The sequence below is a fragment of the Melopsittacus undulatus genome, chromosome 4 (genome assembly GCF_012275295.1).
Source record: "Melopsittacus undulatus isolate bMelUnd1 chromosome 4, bMelUnd1.mat.Z, whole genome shotgun sequence".
Classification (NCBI taxonomy): Eukaryota; Metazoa; Chordata; class Aves; order Psittaciformes; family Psittaculidae; genus Melopsittacus; species Melopsittacus undulatus.
This window is the reverse complement of record NC_047530.1, coordinates 94,607,444-94,620,822: the sequence shown is the minus strand read 5'-3', so window position 1 is coordinate 94,620,822 and position 13,379 is coordinate 94,607,444. Positions and strand designations below refer to the sequence as shown.

General features: G+C 35.6%; 1 protein-coding gene across 1 annotated transcript in view; it reads left to right on the top strand.

The window, feature by feature from the left end:
• PLCE1 (phospholipase C epsilon 1) overlaps nt 1–13,379 on the top strand; it is a 121,818-nt gene that overhangs the window by 76,750 nt on the left and 31,689 nt on the right. The window contains exons 4-10 of the mRNA XM_005144091.3: nt 1,245–1,390; nt 2,855–3,113; nt 3,785–3,993; nt 8,180–8,846; nt 9,342–9,524; nt 9,821–9,938; nt 10,307–10,466. Coding sequence (XP_005144148.2) covers nt 1,245–1,390; nt 2,855–3,113; nt 3,785–3,993; nt 8,180–8,846; nt 9,342–9,524; nt 9,821–9,938; nt 10,307–10,466 — 1,742 coding nt within the window. The remainder of the gene's footprint in view (nt 1–1,244; nt 1,391–2,854; nt 3,114–3,784; nt 3,994–8,179; nt 8,847–9,341; nt 9,525–9,820; nt 9,939–10,306; nt 10,467–13,379) is intronic.

Below are 13,379 nucleotides of genomic sequence, written 5' to 3'. Positions count from 1 at the left end.
ATATTTGAGCTATAGCTTGTCATCTTCTCTGCACATGTCTCATTTATTGTTCTATTGTTCTTGATTGATTTGGGCATTAGAAAGATTAGATAGCGACTTAGATTTTTCGTTTTCTTTGACTGTTCTCCCTCAGGAGTGACAGGCTCAGAACACGGTGTCTTTCTAGACTTGCATAAATGGAAGTCCTATATAGTTTTAGTGTTGTTGGTTGGTGGTTTTTTTCCCCTGTAAGTACTAATGCATTTACATTTTATTTCACATGCTTGTTTTCTTAAATAAAAGTCTATGCCCCCTGAGGGGGGAACTAATATTTCCTCATTTTTATAAGCCTCTCCTCACACTGGTATTGTCTCTAAACACTTGAGACCTTCAGGACCAAAGAATGGAACTCTGTGTCAGTAAACAAATCACGTTTATTGCTTCCTAAGTGTTTACACAATGATAAAAATCAAGCCCCCAGGGAATCATATTGTAAAAAGGAACAGTTGGTTTAAATTAGGTTTCCATGTGAAATATAGCTACTTTTTATGGATGTTGTGGGAACATAAACTGGAAAGAAAATCTGCACACTGATAGAACGAAGGTTTGTTTTTTACTTGTTTAAATACAAGCAGAATCACGTACAACATTAATTTCTGATTCTGGCATTGATTAATCAGAATACAAGTTGGTAGTATGGTCACACTTAGAAGGTGTTTTTTTTTTTTTACTTAATTTGTAATCTTGAATAGTATGAATGATTTTAAATGTTCCGTGCATATAAGAATTAACAAATTTGTACGTTAAATACAAGTACCAGTTTTGTGAAGTTAAGTAAAAATAAAAATTCGAATTTATCAACTTTCACTGTCCGTGTTGTAAGAACAAGGGTTATGCAGAGTGAAGCTGAGATCTGTAAATTATGTTAATAAGAATTTACACTGCAGATCTCTCAGGGAGCTTTAGAAATCAGTCCATATTCTTTTGTGGCCTGAATGCATATTTGGAATATCTTAAGATGCAGTAAGGTTTTGGTTAAGTATTTTTAGAGTAATTTATGATTTATCTGTTGTAATATGAGTATGGCTGTGTGTAAGGTGTGTTTACATTGCATATATGATTTGGCCTGAACGCAGAAGTAGAATTTTGCCTGATAGCCTGCTGACAGAAGGAAACCACAAAACCCCACGTTTTCCATCAAGTATGCATGAATTCTCCAAGTGACATTGCTTTGATTGACTGTACCATCTGTTTTATTCTACAAGGTGAGCTCATGGGTTACCTGGCTGATCCTGACTGCAGGTTCTATGGAGGAGAAACGAGAAGTCTTCTCGTATTTAGTACATGTGGCAAAATGCTGCTGGAATATGGGCAACTACAACGCTGTAATGGAATTCCTGGCAGGGCTGAGGTACTGGCAGCACTTTTTTTAAATGGCTTTTCAGTGACAGAATACATTGCAGCTTCTGTTAAGCAGATGTTTCTGGAGAACAATGGGCTAAACAGAAATCCATGGCTAAATCACACTATCTCACCCTGTGACTTTCTAGTAATCCCTTTTGGAAAAATGAAGCATGCTAAAAGCTGTTTTTCACAAGTGCTCTGGAGACACCATTGGTTTTCCTGGTACATGCTAAATATGTTACATTAGAAAATATATTTCTGTTTGGGGTTTTTTTAGCAGCAATTTTTTAATGCGAAAAGAAGATGGAGAAGCGGTTGTGATTAATTTAATCAAATAAAGCTAATCAGCAGGATTGAACAGGGAAGAGTTAAGACCCAATTTCCCATTTCTTAGCTTTGACCCTCCTTGCATATCATGTTTGTGTAATAAAGCTTCAAACTGTTTGTCTTGTTGCTCTTTGTGGATTAGTAAGGATTCTCATTGAGCGATTGGTTTACATTTTTGCTATATAAAACACACTTGAAACACTCATAGGCATAAGGAGTCTTTTTGAGCAGGATGCATCCACAGTCTAAAAGCCATCTAAGTTGTGAGAGAAAATACAAAGCAAATTAAAAGCTTAATTTTATCTCTTATGCATCTGCACAGCACAAAGGAAAGAGAAGAGAGGAAGGCTTAGTGCTGCTCAGCAGTGTTTCCCTGACAGGGGCAGAAAGGATGTTCTACTGTTAGCCTTTCTACAGACCTTTTGGTATGTTTGGGGCCAGGACTAGGTAGAAAGGCCGTATCATTGCACAGACATACAGCTTAGAATGCAGCAAGGCTCCCTGCTGTACCCACTGTCCTCAGGGAGCATCAGGAACTATTTCTGTTTGAAATCAAAGGTTCTTTTAATCTACAGCATTGCACTGGTGTCTGGGAGCTAGAACATGATCCCAATTTACTTATTTCCATGAAAATAAGTAATTTATTTTGTGAATGAAATGAGGAAAAGTCAATGTTAATTATTTTAAATAAATTTAATTAAAAAAACCCCTAACTTTTGCTAACTTTATGGATTTTTCATAATACAACTAAAGGAATTTGCAATAAATGATCTGGTATATCTTTATAAGTTCTTTAATCTTATTTCTTCCCAAGCCCTTATGAATTTAAGGCAGTAACACAATGAAAGTGTTAGAAAGTCTGCTTTTATATCTCACGCAGCTGAGCTTTTATTAAAATGTCATATGTGATTCCAGTAGATCAGACTGCTTGATTCTTCTTTTTAGTTTTGTTCTTTAATAATTCAAAAGGGGCAAAATGATCCACAACCCCAAATTCTCATGAAAATAATCTTGCTTTCATGCATTCATTTCTGAATAATGATGATAATTTCCTCCATTACCTACATGCTGTCAGTGTTGAACTTGAATGTAAATTGATTTTAATTTTTTTAAAAATAAATGTTGTAATCTCTTTTTGCAATAGGTCAAGGAAAGTTTTAAAAATGTGGCAATTTATGGACCAGTCTGATATTGAAACCATGCGAAGTCTGAAAGATGCTATGGCACAACACGAGTCATCATCTGAATACAGGAAAGTGGTTAACCGGGCACTCAATATTCCAGGCTGTAAAGTTGTTCCTTTCTGTGGTGTATTTTTAAAAGAGCTTTGTGAAGTTTTGGATGGGACATCAAGCCTTATCAGACTCTGCCCACGATATAACACCCAGAATGAAACATTAGAGGTGAGATTAATATTCTAAAGGGTTATGTTCAGAGCTATCAAGTGCTTTATTTGCTATTATTTTATATTGTTTGTTATTTTAAACAAAAGCATCATCTAATTATATTTTTCTAGACCAGGCTATTACCAGTGTTGAGTTAAATATACCTCAATTTAATTCCTGTAGTTAGTGTATCAATTTAGATTTGATTGTTTGTATCTAGTTCAGTACTGGAGTACTGAGAAATTAAAGTTAGGACTAAAGGATCAGCTTTATACTTTGGGTAAAATAAGTATTTACTTTCTGTTAAATGCTCTGTCCTTCCACTTAATTAATTGGAAATTGGAAAGCCTTCAGTTCCTCAAAAATGCAATTCAGCTCAGTGAATCAGGCTTTTCCTCTATGAAAAGAAGGAATTTCTTTTGAGTTTTACAATTTTGGTTTAAAAGAAAAATGCTCCTGTTAGATGAAAAGATTAAGACTGAGGCTATTAAAGAGTTTTCAGGAGTTACTGAAATTTATGTTGTTTGATTTATGCAGTGACTTGGTCTGTTTAGGATTGGAAGTAGATAGAAAATCCCATAAGAAGCTAATATGAAATATATGCTAAATATTAATTCTTGTAAGAGCTTCAGTGAGAAGCAGATGGCACATCCTATTCATTACTATACTAACCTTTTAGGTATCTCTAGTTTGTTTCAGATTACAGTGGACAAGATAATTTCTTGCAACGAGTAGGCCAAGATGGTTTAAATAATCCAGAGAAAGAATCAACAGCAAACAGTATCTTTCAAACGATTCGGAGCTGCAATCGCAGTTTGGAATCTGAAGAGGGTGAAGATAATTTTAGTGAAGGCAGTAATTCAAGAAAAAACTCTTTGAAGGACAAAACCCGGTACCAGTAGGTCTCATTTTATTTTCTGTTATCACCTGTATATTTCATGGTTTTATTCTTTAATTTCCTTTTACCAAGGCTCACTTTTAGTAATAAGGTAAACTTTAACATCTTCCCTTTTATTTATCCTCTTCTAATTCAGAACCTTTTTCCCCTGCAGTTATGCTAAGTATCAGATATTCAAATGCTAGGAAACTCTCTGTATAGTTATGTTTTCCCTCATGATGGAATTACTTCCTCTCATGATAAGGGTAAATCCTTTTCGTCTTACACATAGACCTTTAAAAATCCAAAGTTACGATGACAATTTTGATCTGTGGTGACAGGAATAGCACCAGGACATATCCGTTATCAGAGCTCAGGACATTACATTCTGCATGCTTGGGCAGCATTCTGCCCACTTCAGAAGAAAGGTTGTTATCCTTCAGAAGATCTCTTCTTTTAAGGACATGCTCATTTAGGGTTTTGGAATTATGTCCAGAAAACAGTTATAAGTCAGTACACATTTTCTATTTTCAGGTTGCTGTAGTCCTGCTATTTTGCATAAAAGTTTTCTTAATTGTGCCCTTTGTAAAAACAGCCAATCTCAGGTTTTCATTTCAAAGGTGTGGTATATTCGCTACTGTTCACCATCAAGAAATATCTTAAGTACAAAGTTTAAGAGATCACTAAGTCTAGAAAAATGTTGCTTTCTGGTGAAGTGCAGCCCATATAGACATAGGTGGGTTTAAACTAAGTAACCGTGTTAGAATAATTTCAAATTAAGTAATGGATCTGTACTGTTCAGAGATGAAGACCTGCAAAATTATGTGAGGGCTTGCACAGAAGAGCATGCTTAAGTTATTGTATGAGTTACTTTATTGATAATGTGAATCAGAAATACCCATATGTTCAGAAGTATCCAACATATTTCAGCTACTTACACATAAAATCTAATAAGTGACTGCCTGAGAAGGAACTACCATCTTCCTGTTTTAAATGCATTTACTTAATTAACATGCAATTCTAATTTTCATTTCAAATAAATAATGATTCTTTCCTGAAATGATGGTTTCTAATAGAATTATTCACATCTGGCTTTAGTTGCTTCTGGAAAGTGGAGCAGTAGATTAAGCCAAGAAAGACAGACACACTTCTCTGTTCATTTATGTTGTCTCTTGACTTACTTCAGTTCAAAGACTTTCTTCCAGGAATTACTTTTATTAATGATTATGCTTTAAAATCAGCTTACAGCAGTTCAAGTGGAGAGTAAGACAAGGAAATAAACTTTTCACTTAAATGAACAAAACAGAGTTTAAATTTAAAAGAATAGTATGGAAAGAAATGAAGTTTTCTTTGTTATGCGTTTATGAAATCAGTACTTGGTAAAATAATTATGCTTTTTATTTAAATATAAGCTTGTAAGTTACAGTTTAAAATAGGACTTCAAGGCAAAAAGACAAAAGCTAATATAACACTGAAATGAAAGTTTAAAATTTAAATGAACAAAACTGAAGATAGGTAATTGAAGTTGTGCTTCCTGTTTCAGGCTACTAAGTACTCAGCTGTTAGTATCTATAGAACTGACTTTAAGAGTATAATCACTTGTAGAAAAACACTTCTGGAAATATTCATTTAGCCCAGGTAGCTCCTAGACTTTGGAAATTCCTTCTTCACCTGCCATCTCTTCCTTGGGCATTCAGACAGTTGGGTGAGGCATAGGAGCACATTGCTGCAGAAGCAAAACGGCCTAGTTCATTGTCCCTGTTGTATGGAGGCTGCAATGTTTGGTTTATTTTAATGCTGTGAATGACTTAAAAGTTCTAAGGAAGAAACTTAGGTGAGAAAAGTCATATTTGCATACAGTTTTATAAAATCTAAATTATATAATAATTACATATTACCTGATAATTGTAGTATTTTGGTCATGAGGGCAGAAAAATACACATTATAATATGTTTCTTATTGCTTTAGAATTGAAGGTGACTTCTACTGATTTGGGTTAGTGTTGTGGAACATGAACCCACCAAAGCTGGTAGATTAGTTTGATTTGAAAAAAATTAAAGGTATCTAATAAAATCAGTGTTAGTGTGTATAACTACTTTCCCAATTGTGTTAGCAAATAAACTCCATTGCTCTGTAATCAGTGACCCAAATTTCTGTACATGCCAGAAAAATATCAAACTTTAATCTTTATTAGAACTCAGTCTTGACAGTTCTCAAATAAGTAAAGGTAGACAGGAAAAGACAGAAAAGTTTGAAATACCATTTTTATAGAATTGTTAATAAAATTATCTATTAAGATACTGTAAACTTTTATACCTTGCTTTATTACCCTCATCTCATCTTCACTTTAAAGCTTTCCTAATTACAGTAAATAACTTTTAAAGTAATAGCAGAAAACCTCAAGTTTTTTGCTTTTCATATCCCTTGCAATTTTCCACTTTAAAACTGCAATCTGTTTTAATGTTTCCTTTATCCTTTCTTTTCATTTCCTTGCCTCTCAGTGCAGCACATGTAAAGAAAGCTGATTCAAACCGAGTTCTGTAAGTGTGTTCTCAATAACTGATAGTTGTGTCGCTTTTGGCAGTTAGTGTCAAAGATATATTTCTCTATATGATTCTGTGTGTGTTCTTGCCTTACCTGCTTTTTATACATTTTAATCTGCAGCATGCCAGCGCTATCAAATGTGGAAATAAGGCATAAATAAAGCTCTGCCGTTTGTCTCCGCTATACCAGACTTCTCCAGCCATGCACATCTAGTCTCAGAATACACTTTCTAGCAGTTTTGTAGAGATTTATTTGATTGTTTTGAGGTCATGGAGGAGAAGGAGCTGCTTTTGTTATTTGTTTACTTTGAAAAATTTAATCTTGTATAACACAGGTAAATATTTTTATGTGTCTGGTAAGACAGTTTATACCAGCTCAGTTATAATGCATGACATTTATTTTTAGCAAGATTTCTCAAGGAAATAGACCTACAGTGAAGTCTGATAGAGTTACTGTGCATTTGTCAGTCACAAGTAATAAATCCTCAGTCTGTTGGCCACTTTTTGCTAAATTTGGTGGAGAGAGAAGTAGAAATCTCACTGCTTAATAAATTAATAGAGGGATCATTAGAGTTGATATATGGAATAAGGGAAAAAATTAAAATCAGTTAGTGCCCAGGGTAGTGAAGAAACTGAGGAAGAGCTAATGATTCTCCATGCTGTTTAGCTTAGGGAGATAGTATATGTGACTTGGAACAAGTTACAACATGAATTGGTTTTCTTAGCTCGTAAGACATGGGCAGGAGCTGAGTGTACGTGATGATATGAAGAGGAAGCACTGAGGCTATTAAGAAAAGATGCCTTGAAGAATATGCAGAGGAAGCTGGTTTGGATTTTATTGGCCAGATAGCCTTAGGAAGATGTGCTTCATTAGTTCTGCTTCATGGAACCGTTTGCTCTTTTATATGTTCATTAAAGCAGTATCAAAATATTGAACATTTTTGCATTCATACATGTTAGAAGTTTCTGCAAGTTAAAAAATGTATTTAAACTACCTCATTTATTAGTTCAGTATTATTGATTGTTGCTCCATATCTACTGTTTCTAATTAGGTAAAATATTTCAAAACTTTTGGTTGCTGCATGCAAGCTTCATGTTAATCTTTTGCTTAAATAAAATTAATTTTTTTAATGAGAAGTATCTGATCAAATTCTTGCTGCCTCCCTATGGGGAACATATGTATTTGAACCACTATTTTTACAAGTGTTAATCAGAGAATTATATAATGTGAGAAATCACCAGATTAAATCAATAATAGAGCAGAGAATAGAAGTCCTGTCTTCAATCCACTAGATCCTGCTAACAGTTTCCATATACGGTACTTGATATTTCAAATGAAGCAATCCTATGCTGTGGATTTAGAAACTGGAATCATGGCTTTAATATCCAAATGGAGGGTTTTTATTGATAATGTAATGTTTGGGAAGTTCAAAGAAAATATATTGTTACAGGAGTTGTAATTAATGGTAGAAGCATCTACTTACTAATTTGAAATTGCAATAATGTAGATTGTAATACTGTAAAAACTACAGATGTTCCTGTAAGTCCAAATTATAAACGGATAGTATGCTTTTTGTTTAATTTACAGCAGAAATATATTCATTAGTCATAACATAAATAAGCACATGTATAACTAAAGATATGTCTCTCGTCTTTACTCACAGATTTATAATTGGAGATCTTTCAGATTCTGAAAGTGATATATTTGAGCAGTTGAAGGAGTGGGACACTAGTTCAACAGAAGAGCAACAAAAGGCTTTCTGCCATGGGATAGAACTCATTCCCTGGTATGTGTTATCTATCAGGGCTGATGTCCACCAGTTCATGCAACAAGGGGCAACTGTCATTCATTATGATCAGGAGACACATCTCTCAGCACGTTGCTTCCTTCAACTTCAGCCTGACAATAGTACTTTGACTTGGACAAAACCAACAACAGTTTGCCCTGCAAGCGTGAAGGCAAAACTCAGTGTGCTGGGTAGTACTTCTGAGCTTGGTAAATACCAGATTCTTGGTAATACTGGACTGGTGGAAGGTGTTTTGGACTTGTTTTCAGCCAAGGCTGTATATATGGGACACTCTGGCATTGATATGCACACTGTGTGTGTTCAAAATAAACTTTGCAATATGTCCCTTGAAGAAAATGGTATAACACTACTTTATGGACTTCAGACTACTGATAATAAGTTGCTGCACTTTGTTGCTCCAAAATACACTGCCAGAATGCTGTATGATGGATTGCTGGAATTGACTAAAGCTGTAAGAAAAATGAGGAGATTCCCTGATCAAAGACTACAGTGGCTACGGAAACAGTATGTCAGCCTTTACCAGGTAAAAGATGATGTGATTTTGTATAAGAAAAGTTCAAAAATGTCAACAACTTAATGTAATGTAATTTGTGTCTATTATAAGTTAAAATTAAAAGTGAGAACCAATCCTCCAACTTTGCAATACAGCTTAAATCAGTAAGACCCGATTCTCCGCATAATGTTCTGTCAAACCTTGCATGTTTTCAATACACTGAAGTTAAATTTGTTTTTATTATGAAGCTGTTCATATGTTTGGAGTTTTGGAGTAAGTATTTTACTAAAGAAAGAGCAATGCCTGTACTGGAAAGAAGTTCTGAAATGCTGAGTGATGAGAGTTAGGGCCAAAACCCCAGCCAAAATAGCAAACAAAATAGCCCTTTGATATTCATGCAGTAATTAAAAATTGCCTCCCCCTGATGTTTTGCCTTTCATTCATTCCTTAGAGATGCCTATTTTATTGCTTAAGAAAATGTGTCTGTTCTTTCTCTTGTTTTGTTAACACTGAGGATTTTTGTAGGAGGATGGAAGGTTTGAAGGCCCAACCTTGGCTCAGGCTGTTGAACTGTTTGGAGGCAGACGATGGAGTGCAAGAAACACAACTGCAGGAACTCTTACCAAAAGCACCGAGAAACCTAGTGTCCAGAGAAACAACACTCTGGGATTAAATGCAGCTAAGAAAAAGAAAAAAGTACTCATGAGGGTAGAATATTTTGTTATTCATGTAGTTTGTGCTTATCTGGCTGATTTGTTCCCTTCTTACAAGTTACTGTGCAGCTAATGGCATTCTGAACCAGAGAAAAGTTAGAGAATAATTTAAAAACAGCGTATTGCAATTTCAGGTTTCGGGCTTGTTTTCAGTATTTCGAGTTTCTTTTCTCATACTTGAAGCATTCTTGGTACATGTACATGTTGGGGCTAGCAGAAAGTGAACAGAATCTTGTTGGGACCTTTGGGTGCTACCTCAGTATAAAGTATTATGGTGCTTGTTATTTCTAGGGTGAAAGTGGAGAGGCCACTGATGATGAAATGGCAACTCGGAAGGCAAAAAGCTCTAAGGAATATCGTAATAGGAGTGGTTCAGATCCTCAAGATCTTGATGAACATGAAGAACCAGGTAGATATGTTAATACTTCAGTACTTAAAGTTCCCTCAGTGTTTTGCTCAAAAGCCTTTTTTTATGGTGTTAAAAATACATCTATGATATGAAACTACTTTTGCAGTTGAAACTCCAGACTTTCAATTTATGTAGTTGCTTATGATTGTTCTTTCATTTAGTTTCATTAGCATTTCCTTTCCATTCAGACGAAATGGGTATATATATATTGTTCAGAATGTATCTTTTTTTACTGTCTTGGGACAAATCTAAAATCCCTTTAGTGTTTTACTACACCTTAATGAATTATGTTATAGGTCGCTTGGACAAAAACATTTTTATTGGGCCAAATGTTGTAATTGTGTTGCAAACTTTTGTTTTCTCCATAGATCAAAATATTACTATTAATGTTTCTCCATCTAACAACCTGCCATCAAGAAGAGCTCACTCTCTGACAGCATCTGGATCTCCTAATTTAGGAGCTACAACATCTTCACCAGCAAGACCAGTCTCCTCTCCTGTAATTTCTTCAAGCAAGAGTCAGTCTAGGTAAGGACAAAAGCAATGCTTTGATTTAAAAAGAAAAAAGTTACTGTTACTTAATTATCACTGAATGTGGGTTTCAGGCCAAACTAACAAAATCTGACAAAAACAATGCCAGTAATGTCACTAGCCTTTTGAGAGACATGAAACACATTGCAGAACAACACAGGACATTTAAGCTGAAATACCATGAATCTGAGGATGGCTTTGTAGCAAGTCCTTGAGCAGCATGTTTCCATTTATGTCTATTACAAAAGCAGATTGGAATGCTGTTCCAAAGCTACACAGATACAGAGTTTAACTCTTTCTCCAGATCTGATCCAAAACATAGTTACAAACGTCATCTGTATAATGAAAATCAAAAGAAATGTTATAGATGTGTGAACTGAAGTTCTAAGGTTTCTTAGCATAAGTAATTTCTACCTTGGAGAATATTAACTTTTGCTGACATTCCTGGTGATGATTGTAATACTGCCCTGGGGAACTGGAGGAACAGACTTGAAATCTTTCTCTTAGAGGCTCCTCCTCCTTGAGAGGAGGTTGTTTTGGTGTCATTAGGCAGTGCAGAAGGTTATGCTGTGGTTGTGCAGTGACATAGTGGACTATTGTATTAATTCTAGAAAAAGTGATGTTAGTAATTGTAGTAATAATAATATAACAATGATAATATGTCAGGTATGTGGGTGGTACTTTATAACATGCAAGAAAACCACCTCAACAGAGGCCATCCAGTGCCTTTTAACAGAATGAACGCTGAGGTGGGGTTGTGAGTTTGGGTTTCGAGGAGAGCAATGACAAACAATAGAAGCTATTATCTCTGCTGGGAGAATGCTGATTTTGAAGAGAGGTGTTTTGTGTAATGGTGTATGTTGTGTATTTCTTAGGGATTTTTGGTTTTTTACACATTAAACTTTGGCAATAGGTATGAGGAGCAGAGCTACCTGTGGACAGCTTTCTGAGACTCATTACTATGTTGCTTACTTTTTGTTCTTCACTATCATTCAAAACAATGTGATGAACATGCCAGAGTAGGATTTAACTCTGTAAGACATTTCTCTTTTATGAAGGACTGGACCAGCTTTCTTTTACATTAAAACAAATAAATGCTGCTTTACTACCTCTGGAAAATACTTCTGTGCTTTGCAAATCTGCTTTTTGCCTATATGCCAAAAAAATTGTTGTTTTCTAAGCGAGATTAAAAAGTTCAGTGGAGAATTTACATTCCCTGAGGAAGAACAGCTAGTATTCCTTTAATTCCCCTCAGTCCTGCTTTTCTGTACAGATCCCTGTGCAGCTTAACACTATGGGCCTCCCTGAGTTATGACAGATTTTCCCCGGCAAAGCTGTGTGGAAACTCCACTGCATTTTTTGGTAGAGATTTCCCCAACTTGATATGACCCTTCTTGTTAGAATTTGCTCAACATACAGCTGCATGGCTGTTTCATCGGTCCTGAGGAAATTCCTCAGAACAGAATTACATGCTTTATCCGTTGTTTTGACCCAGTTTTCATGAGCCATTAAGAGACTTAGAGTACTAGAGAGAGTTTTAGTCTTCATATCTACCCTTTGGACCCTTGATAGTTCTGAACTGTGCTTGCCAGTTTTCATGTGTGTGGAGACTTCACATGTGCCTCAACTGTTATCACTAAGCCTAACCTGTCAAATAGCTGGCTGTCTGATTTGCTGCAAAGTGCTATATGTGCACTAATTTACACCTGGGATCTCTTTTAGAGTAAACCAGCTGGTTACCTCCAAGTGAGAATTTAGGTGCAATTCCAGGAATATTTCCTTCAGAGACATCGGTAATTAGGTAGTATGGATGGAGAGGTTATTCAGTCTCAAGCCATCTACAGTATATTGTCTTCTAGGGAATGTTTCCAGCAAGGATTGTAGTGTCAAGCAAACCATCAAGTCATGGCATGTCCTATTGCTTAGTGTTACATTAAATAAATGGCAATCAGTCAGGCAATAGTATATGCCACAATTTATTTCAGTCACTTCAGATAGAACACACGCCAAAAAAGAAGGTGATGTCTTAGAGACAGGCAAGCACTGTAGTGAAGCAAAACAGACCTGAGCCAATTGTTGGGCAGTTATAACTGACCACTTTTGTCAGTACCATCATAAATGAAGATAAAATGAAGTATCCATTTTCTAAAGTAGCAGAAAGTTAGACTGTCCAAGATAGTGAAATAACATAGGAAATACAGGATCCACTGGGAGTGCTTGTACGCATTTGTATGGCTCTGCACAGATTGCAGCTAGCAGAAGTTATTAATTCAGATTAGCATCTGGATTCAGACTCAAACACTGACAAGGCTTCATAGTTGGAAGTGGTGTTGGACATGAGCTGATTGTGCATTGAGTGCACGATCCCTCACAGAACCCAGAGCTTAAGGGTGGTGTATAGAGTATCCCACTGAACTAAGCAGAGCCTTCACAGCACAGAAAGCTGAGCTGGTAAGAAATGATTTTTAGCTGCAGTGCAGCAGCCAGGAGGAGAGCAAGAAAGATTTCTAGTTCTTTCTCTCTTTCTCTTGCCATGTAATATGTGCATGAACTTTTGCCCAACCAGTAAATTAGATCGATGTCCCCAACAAATGAGAAGCACTAAATAAAATTTCTACAAGTAAAAAATTAAAAGAATCTAAATATAATGATAGCAATTTAAAAAGATGAGGACCTGGCTATCTTTGGTTTAAAATAACAGTAATTCTTACATGTACAGATTGAAAATGGTATTTTTACATACATAACTCATAACCTTGATATTCCTGATGTCCTCACAAATATTTTTTATTGAGAATAACCTCTTACACAGTCCAGATAATTTCCAAACACAGGTAGCCTGTAGGTGTCTTCTGTCATTCTTTGAAAGCCTCCAGCAAATTTCCGAGTCCTTTGGCAATCTAGTGCCAC